Genomic DNA, 10,250 nt, shown 5'->3' with positions numbered 1-10,250 from the left:
GCTTTTGGTTACGCTTTTTAGGAAAACAAAAAACTTCGCGACTGACTGGACTGTATCTTCAGACGCTTTTGGTTAGGCTAGGCATACTGGGCTTCCGGTGAAGCAGGAAGAACGTATGCACGAAAAACTGAGGATCTTCTTAGTCGCTCGTCGCCATCAAGGTCCTAAATCGAAAATCAACGAGCACCGACAGACGAGAGCCTTTCGCGTGTAACCGTGATCTGATCGCAAGAAACGGAAACAGAACCCTTGCCCATACCCGTCCATCGAACTCGTTGGGCCCTCGTTCGCGATTCACTGCCCTGAGTATCCTTTGTACATCGTATCCGAACGAGTTTGTGACTTGCCGGGGACATGTCCCGGAGGAACATACGCACGCCATTGCGAAATCCGCTATAGACTGAGCCTATAACCTCATCGATCGAGAGGCACGTCTTCCATGTTGGCTACGTTACCAAAGTGTTGGAAGCCGTTCTTGAAGATGCGCCCTCTGCTGGTGCCAGCCTTCGTCTGATCCAACAGCGTTACGTTGTCCTCGAACTCCTTCACCCACCTGGCTGTCTCGTTCCCCCAATGGAACCTGATAGGGGCAGCATGGTGATAGGGCTTCTTCAGACCCGAGTTCCGGCTGTCCACGCCATCCATCGAGTGATAGAACGATTTCTCGTAGAAGTCTTGACCAAGAAACGGTTCTAGCTCAGACACTATCTCCATGAACGTGGGACGGTCGCTTGGCCGCCATTTGAAACACTTCTCCATGATCTTCTGGATGTTCTCGGGACAGTTGCGCGGGATATTCAGGATCCCCTTGTGCAACACGTGACTGAGCACGTCCTCGTTGGAGAAACCTTGATAGGGGATCTCGGCGAGGGTCAGTATCTCGTAGAGAACCACTCCGAACGACCAGACATCCGAGTCTGACGTGTCGGAAGAAGCCCTTTCCTGCCGATCTTGTAGTAGTCCGTTTCGTACACGTCTCTGGCCATTCCGAAGTCACCGATCTTGCACACCAGCTCCTTCGACACCATGCAATTTCGCGCAGCCAGGTCTCGGTGGACGTACTTCTTCGATTCCAAGTAGGCCATGCCGTCGGCTATCTCGGCTGCCATTCGCATGATTCTGCAGGCATCTGGCACGAGATGCGTATCGCGGATACGTCGCAGGTACGTCTTCAAGTCTCCATTCTCCATCAGCTCCATGATGACGAACGGAGGATTCTCGATGGACACCACGCCGATCAGCTTGATGATATGAAAAGTCGAGAAGTTCTTCATCACCGAGGCCTCGTTCAGGAACTCGTTCTTCTCCCTCTGACTGGCCATCTTCGAGATGGTCTTGATGGCCACTGGCGTAGTCTTGTCGTACACTCCTCTGTACACCATACCGAAGTTGCCTAAACCAAGTTCCTCCAGGATCTCGACGCTCTCCCTGGGCACTTCCCAAGCGTCTATCACGTACTTCGTCTCTATGTAGTCAGGGTTCACGCTGGCGATCAATCTCTCTTGCTTCTTTCTTTTCTGATGATGTCTCAGAATGACGAACACCACGATCAGTACCATGCACAGAACACCGAGTATCGGCAACGCGATCAACGCGATAGAGGCAGTGTTGCTCAGATCTATGGAGAAGTACACCGCGTCGGAGAAGTTACCGTGACCTGCCAACGACGTGGACTTCATTCGCAGGCTATACTTTCCGGGACTCAGGTTTTTGATGAGGTAGTTGTTTGTTAGATCCCTTTTACTCCTCCGCGGGATGCATTCGGTGCTCTTCTTCGCGTTCTTCACGTCAAGATTCGTGTACTCGATGGTGTAGGACACTGTGAGGGCATTCGGGTCCTTAACCAGGTCCCAGAACACTTCGACGGTATTGTTAGTCACCAGGACCTTCACGTTTCTCACGTCGTCGGTATGATTTCGCATCTTCGTCCTGGTGTGCGAGTACTGGATCGACGAGCACATATTCGATTCGTCGACCTTCACACCACACGCGGCTATGGTAATGACGTAGTGCGAATAATGGCGCAAGTTTCTGATCACGAACGAATTGCTCTGACCGCTGATGTTGTACGTGACCGTGTTCTCGTCTAGAACGTTGCCAGGGGACTTGGTCGCGTCGATCGTGGTTGTTTCTTCCGGCCTTAGAGTGGACAGGTTGTGCGTCAACTCGTAGAACTGGTTGTCCTCGTTGTTGTAGCTGTTGTACACGCAATAATCCTTCCAGCCGGGTGATATGTAGCTGATGGTCGTGTTCTCGTGACAAAAGATCTCGAACTTCTTCGACGAGAAGATATTCCTGTTCGTGTTCTTCGAGCAACACGACCCCCGGCTTATCATCGTCGTCTTCACCGGCGGTGACACTTCCTCGGTCTCGAGTTCGTTGTCCAGCGTGTCGTTGCAGTAATCCCTGAAAGAGATTAGATCGTCGTCCTCGTAGATAATAGTGCTGGTGAGCATGTAGTACCCTATGGGTCCGTTAGGGAACATGGGTGGTCCCCATTTCACCTGGATCTCGGTGTCGCTCAGGCCAGTGGACGCTACGTTCATTGGAGGAGACGGGATGGTGCTCCTTGTCCTGAAGAAGATGATCCTCGACTGACCTACCGGGTTCACGAAGAAGTTGGTGGTTCTGGCGTTGAACGTCTTCACGTATACCGCGTACATGGTGTAGGGTTTCAGACTGCTGAGGTGCTTCGACACCGTGGTGTTCCATTTAGGGATGTCCACGTCGACGATTTGCCAGGTATAGTTACCTCCGCAGGCGTTCATCTCGTACGTGATGTTCTGGTTCTCCGTCTCGATATAGTTGAGCAGGTAGCTGAGCAACTGCTGACCCTCTGGAGGCTTGTAACTATCCCACACCAAGTCCGCGTAATCAGGCCCCAGATTCTGAACCGTGATGTTTATGTTCACTATGTCACAGGCCACTTTCTCGCCGTTCGACTCGGGCTGTATCTCCAGGTCGGTGAAGTTGGAGATGTTCACCATTTTGCTGAACTGCACGATCTTCGACAGACATAACTTCGGGTTGTAATGGAAGAACAGTCGACCATTCTCGATCTTGACGTCGTGCCCGGGTGGAAATAGACTGGAGAGATTAGGATTGTCGAGGACGGACAGGCTAGCGTTGTTGATGTCCAGTTTCTCTCCCTTGATGACCTTGAGCTTCTTGAAGAAGCCTAACGAGGTGATGGGAAAGGAGTGGGTGATCTTGATGTACTCGGTGATTTCCTCGATCCGGCCAAACGCGTCGCTCAGTTCGTTCATTATGTTCGGATTTCCGTTCCAAATCTGAAATTCCAACGCGCCTTTCACCACGGTTATGCCACGGAAACTCTGGGCGTCCGAGATATGGCGGATCAGGGCGCCGTGGCGGACCTTCCGGCAGCTGTTTAAGCAAGCGCGGCACGTGGTCATCTGTAATTAGAATCAGAGGTTATGGATGACGCGAATCCCTATCTAACTTGGTATCGACGTAAGTTAGAACTGACGTACGTGGTTAGAACGTCAGGACTGACCTCATCTAGCATTAATCAAAGTTGACGGTAATTTAAATAAATATCGATCCACGTTCGTGTCGATCTACGTTACGACCGTGCCAAGATAATACGGATCTATAGCTGAAGACGACGATCGAAACTTCATTACGAAGATTTACCGAGTTTTCCCTGGTATGTAAATCTTTTCCCCATTAATACGTCCCGGTTATTTTAAAATCATCGCTGAATTAGCAAAGTAAATCTAAATAATATAACATTGAGAGCATAAATCTCATAAATCACATCTCGAACGAGATATCGCAGTTATTACACGGTAATCTGTTAGTATTTCTACCGTCTTTGGCCGGCCCACAATTGCCAATTACCACCACTCTCGATCTCCTCAAGTAGAACGGAGATCCTGTCGTTCTATAATTGGCGATTTAGCATTTTAACACTCGCATGCGTTCCGCGATAATGAACTCTCTCTCTTTCCCGGACCTTGAATTAAATATAAAGCAAACGTCCAACGCGATCGTCTGCCTTCCTTTTTAGTCACGAATTCGACCACAATATCGGTACAGGACTAATTAATCGAACTAAGAAACAAAGAACCTCTGGCACGTACATTGTTCTCGTCGACTGCATCCTCGTACCCGTCGGGACAATGCAGCACACAGGATCCATTGAACGATCTCCAGACCTGACCATCTTCCAGAACTCTCCTCGGACGATTCATTCGCACACACTCATCCTTCGTGACGCAGCGTCTCGAGAGATAGGAGTATCTGTGAAACAAATCACCTCGCGTTTACTGCTACAGCCTGTCTGGAATCGGACGGTAGTTCAAGGTCACTGCGAGACCGCCTTCCCCCACCACGCCTAGCGCTTAGTCCCGGCGTTCGCATAGAAAGCATCACTGGTGTTCTCCTTTCGAGACCTCTGATAGCTCGAAGGTAGGCCAAATTTTTTCCACACCTTCCGGGTGTTTAATAAATTCCAAAATGCCAGAAATTATTGGAATACTAAGGAAACTCGTGGTAAAAATTAATTTTTTAATTCCAACTGTCCCATTTAATAGGAGTACAATACGCTATCTCGGGCTGTGTACCACACTCACAATTTTGTGAAAATGTGAGAAGTTTTTTTGATTTTTATGATACAGATTGATCACAGATAATCACCCCTATGGGTGCTACTACTGGATGATTTTATGACGTTTATGATGCGGATAGAAGCGTGGGTAATTAAAAAATGGAAAAAATTGCGAAAGAATTAGGGTAGAATTATGAAAGTAGTCTCCAGGGGATTACTCACAAATGACTAGGACAGCTTTCCACGCATTTCCCCTCGTGTCGATAATGCTTGCAGACATAACATTCGCTTTCCGTGGGCCCGTAACATTCGCCCAGGCATTGATGGTGACACTTTGGCTTCTCTGTTCTCTGACAATACTGCGAAGTCCAGCAGTAACCCTTGGGACAGTACGAGCATCCTGTGCAAGGGGAACAATCGATTAAAGTCACGGCTACATAGCAATTTTGCGCGTGCGTGAACAAATGTGTCTTTAACATGCGAGCACAGTGTTGGTAGAATCGGGTACCCGTGTGCTAGCAGAAGCTCTTGAACGTACTTGACGTCTGACCGTGGCTTCAATTGCTATAGCTGCTACTTTAGGTACGCGATTCTCCCTAGTACACCGTTTTAATTTCCAGTTATTAATTACAAAATTGTATTAAAAATAAAAAACCCAGGATTTTTAATTCCTTCTCCACCCCCCAAAAAATTATTTTATTTAATTTTTATACAAATTTCTTTTTCACTGAAATATTTACTATTTATTTTGACTAATAAATTCTTCGAATAATATAAGAGGATAAGATCAATATCATTTAATGAAATTGTTACCAATAATAATGTTTATCTTCGAACTTTCCAGTGACCTTGTAAATAATTCAAAGTCAGGTTTAGATCTCTTCCTTGAAAAACATTTGACACGAATAATTTTTGTAAACTGGAACCCCCATTAGCCATTTCATAATTACTCTGCTCTTTCTCATACCTTTATCAAATCGAATTAAAAATATTTTCAACTTACGCTTCGAATCCACTAGAAAACACTTCGTCAAACGCTTTATACTTAACACACAGGCAACTCATTCGCATCTACGCGTTGTCATTACTGAATTTCTTTTACATTTCTCTCCACACACACGTATATAATATACCGTTCAAATCCTAGCATTATTCCGTCCCATTCCTATCTTCGTTACACTACTATATTACATGTAAGTAGATTGGATTTAATATTCTACCAAGCTCTTCGTCGCCTGTAACAGAGGTGCAAAAGCAAAAAAAAAAAAAACAAAAGCCAATTAGTGCAAAGCGGTGAGATTTTTAGTGAAGAATACAGGTGATAGAAAAGAAGATAATACGGCTGTCGAATATTTTCAACCGACAGAATAATTCTATAAACGCTGTAGATAATATAGAGAGGTCTAAAATGAGAAATGAGAAACACTTTGTTAACCCTTTGACTACGACAAATTCTGAAATCAGCACCAGTTGGTACCATACGGTAGGAATCCATTTGCAATGTACACCGAGAACGGAGAAGCTTTTTAGGTTAGGTATGCATTTCTGAGAAGTTATTTTATATTCGAATAATAATCGAAACAATATATTCCACTACGTTAAAACGAAATTATTTATTTCTCTGTATTCTACAGTAAATTGTTACTGTACATACTCAACCCTTTCGCTACTACGAGTGACTATAGTCATCAGTTACGAGACGCCATCTACACACGACAGATGACTATAGTCACAGGTCACAAAAATTGAGTAAAATATTAAGACAAGTGCTATCGTTCCTCTTAGCTCTCTTCGCCAAGAATTGCAAGCTCTATCGCGATGATCAGTGTTTCCTTTCCTTTTTTCTTCAAAAAATTTGCGTCAAAAGATCGAATGCTAAACACTGCACGATCCTAATGTCTCCATCTTTGACACGTCGCTTAGTTCTACGGAAGAGACTTCGCGGCGACATCTATCGTAGCGAAAGAGTTAAAATTTAACAGGAAAATAGACTTTTGAGCGGCTTTAGGTCAAGTAGTACTCAGTCAAAAAGGCCTCAGTAGTCAAAGGGTTAATTACTCGATTGATAACTTGGCAAGAAATCATCGCTGACTACCTCCCGGAAGCAAAAGCAAAAGCAAAAAGCAAAAAGCAAAAAGCAAAAGCAAAAGCAAAATCAAAGACGTTAACGCATGCATCACGGTTAACGCGAGTCGCGTGCAAAAGGAAAGTTGCTTAAACGGATGGCACGAAGAAGAAGAGGAAGAAGGGAAGATTGATGTAATACCAGGACAAGAAGTCTCCTCCCCATTGTCCTTGATGACGTTCTCTCCAGCAGAGACGATGATGTCCCAGTTGAGGGTGGTGGTGTAGCACAACGCTGGATTCTTCTCGATCCGAACGCTGCCCCTCGAGATCTCCATGAGCTTCTTCAGGCCTATCTGCAAGAAAGAATTCGCCCACACGGCGTCGATTCAGCCCCGATAAAGCTAACTGGCAGCCAGAGGTCGAACGGCTGGTTAATTCGATTGACTAATTAACGTCACTTGACCCGCCAGGTCAACTGGCTACGTCCAGAAAGCAAATTGGAGGGAAGCCTCTCGCTGCCGCGAACGTGGGAAATGATACACGAGGACAGAGATCGATATCGACTCTGTTGACTGGTTTCACGCGTAGTCGGATGATCGATAGCGTTTTCCATCGAATTATAAACAGTTGACAGTAATTGGCATACGAGAAGATTGAATTAGGATTCGACTATATTTAAAAATTTCGGATCACATCATTAACTGGAATTGGAAAGATAACGAGGTTAATCAGAGATGAAGGTAGCCGAGGATCTACGTTCTTCATCCTTCAAAAGAGTATTATCATCTCCGTTTGTACCGTTGCCATACTTTGCTATATTTTGCTATACTTACTGCTCAGGCGACAGCAAGTGAGCACAAGATGCCGAGCACTCAAGTATGCTGAAGAGTATGAACAGAAGATTACTTTGTTCCACTTTGTCGTTTGGACTGTGAGAATGGTGCAGCCAATGCACAAATATACAAATTATAAACAGAAGATAATGGGGTGAGGAATGCCAGAAAGGCGAAAAGGCGATCACCAAGAGACGGTCAGTCAGAGGAAACCACGGAAGTGTAAAGATTTATTTCAACAGAGGGAATCTAGTGTTTATAATCTATTAATTGTCATTAACACTATGCCGTCCAGTGGCACTTTCAACAGAGGGAATCTAGTGTTTATAATCTATTAATTGTCATTAACACTATGCCGTCCAGTGGTGTTGCGTCACGTTGGTGTCATGCGAAAACTATCGGGCAAATGCCGGTGACACCATGTTGGAATCATGCGCAAAATTACCGGCGCCGAACAAAAGAATCCTGATTAGACGTGCGGACGGCATAGTGTTAATAATTTATCCCTTGAATGCCGGTCTCACGCACCGATGTCGACCAAACAAAAAGTTCGCTGTCAGTCCCTAGAATCTACGCCGTTCAAACGAAAAGTCTATTGACAGTCCTCAGGGACGTGTTAAACCTGTCAGAAATCGAATCATTTCACGTTCCTAGACCTAGACTAGATCCTGCGTAATTGTTAGTGTACGATTTTGGTAAAGGAAATGCTGACTGATCGCGAGTCCAAACGAAAAGTCTGCTGTCAGTCCCTAGGAACTGACGTAGGCACTCAACGTGTTAAACCTGTTCAGAAATCGAATCATTTCACGTTCCTAGACCTAGACTAGAGTCTGACCCTTCGTAATCGTTAGTGTACGATTTTGATAAAGGAAATGCTGATTGATCGCGAGTCCAAACGAAAAGTCTACTGACAGTCCCCAGAGACTGACGTAGGCACTCAACGCATTAAACCTGCCAGAAATCGAATCATTTCACGTTTCTAGTTCTAAACTGGATCCTTCGTAATTGTAAGTGTACGATTTTGACAAAGGAAATACCGACTGATCGCGAGTCCGAACGAAAAGTCTGCTGCCAGTCCTCAGAAACTGACGCAGGCGCTCAACGTGTTAAACCTGCTCAGAAATCGAATCATTTCACGTTCCTAGACCTAGACTAGGCGTTTGATCCTTCGTAATTATTAGCGTACGATTTCGACAAAGGAAATACCGACTGATCACGAGTGAAAGAATACACGGTGAAGAAAAAGGATGATGTTTCTGCGAGCAAATATTTGCCAGCGGCGCGAATATTGATTTATTTTCAGAAACAACACGCGAATCGTTAGCACCGTCTCGTTTTCGAGACCCAACGAGCTACTCTCTCTCCCCGGCCGGACAATATTTGCTCCGCAAACAGAGCTTTTATTCGATCGTCGCTCGTTTACTTTTTCACACCGCGGATACCAAGCCGGAAACTCGGGAACGGGGGATTATAAATCGCCTATACCTACCTCCTGTAGATTCTGCATCTCGTACACCATAAAGGAATAATCGGTCAGCAGGATGTTCCCTCTGATCACTTCCAGGTTCGGGAACAGGTTGCTGAGACTTTTCAGCCCGTTCACGCGATAGAGGAGCAGGTAACCGGTGATTTCGCGGAGTTTCGGGAACGAGAACGGTTGAAAATCCCTCTCCGAGTTGTTCTCGATCAGCACGATCTGCAGGAAGCCCTCGATCACGCGGCAATCCTTCAGGATCCCGAAAGCGGACGCGCTGTTGCGGATGTCGATGCTCTGACAAATCCCGTCGCCGATCGTCATGTTTTTGTAGCGACGTCCTTTTTCACGGCCCCCGTCATGTGGTTTTAGGTTCGATTTGGGGAGGTTCGATAGCTGACCCGGTTGCTGGGTCAATTTCGTGTTCGCTTCCGTCGACCTGTCGTCATTTGGGCAACGAATTACTCGGGGTTGCTCGAGAGTATCACAGCGGAGGGGGATTGGATTGAGACAGGGCTGAAAGTTCGGTGTTTGGTTAAAGCACGAGACACGGAAGGTCTAAATTCTTTTTTTCCTTCCGTGGATAATATTTTGTATTTTATCTAGTTGCGTATGGCACAAATAATACAGGCAAATGTATCTCATCAACGGTAACATAAATTATAGGCATAGAATCGGGAATTCGAATACGGGAGATCAATCTGCACGAAAATGTGCACCGAAAATGTATAGGAAGTTTTCTTCCAAGATTCTTTGTTCGTGAGCAAATTAAGTCTGAAATATCTCGTGGCGCGTCGAGCACCGTGCACGCACACCCCCTTATATTCAACCTCAATTTCCTGCCAGACGAAGAGTCCTGCAAAAAAGCTTCTTGCACATTTTTAGTTCGTTTTTCTATAAAGAGTTACGCTGTGTAATCCATAGGTTGAAAAAGAATCCTCGTCGAATTGGCAATCTATTACAAAAGCACCGCGATCAAGCGAAACAATGAACTTTTCCCAAGTACCTGGAAGCATCGATCGCCCTGTTGCTCCTGTAGGAAACAATTCGCTCGTGGAACGGATCTTCCGAGTCATCCAAATCCCTTTCACGACGAGCATTCCCGAGGATGGTCTCCTCTATGCTTCTGTCCGTGTAATCGGTCCCGTATCTCCTATCGATCTCGTCGTTATCATCGCCGAAGCTCGTCCTGGACCAAATTCCACTGGTCTGGCAGCAGGCCAGTGACATCGCGACGCAAAGGAACACGACCAACGATAACCACCTCTTCTCCATCTTCTTGTCTCAGCCAAGACTGTACTAT

General features: G+C 45.8%; 1 protein-coding gene across 1 annotated transcript; it reads right to left on the bottom strand.

Moving 5' to 3' along the window:
* Positions 1-287: 287 nt before the first annotated feature.
* On the bottom strand, positions 288-10,222 carry LOC108554792 (insulin-like peptide receptor). Its single transcript, XM_017910180.1, is given in 7 exon segments — positions 288-926; positions 929-3,416; positions 4,107-4,266; positions 4,796-4,973; positions 6,840-6,993; positions 8,963-9,386; positions 9,954-10,222. Coding segments are annotated over 7 exon segments (4,185 nt in total). The 3' UTR covers positions 288-414.
* Positions 10,223-10,250: the final 28 nt, after the last annotated feature.

This window comes from Eufriesea mexicana, unplaced genomic scaffold (assembly GCF_001483705.2).
Source record: "Eufriesea mexicana isolate 0111107269 unplaced genomic scaffold, ASM148370v2 scaffold54, whole genome shotgun sequence".
NCBI classification, from domain to species: Eukaryota; Metazoa; Arthropoda; class Insecta; order Hymenoptera; family Apidae; genus Eufriesea; species Eufriesea mexicana.
Note: the sequence above shows the minus strand (reverse complement) of the source record. Positions and strands in the feature narration are given on the sequence as shown.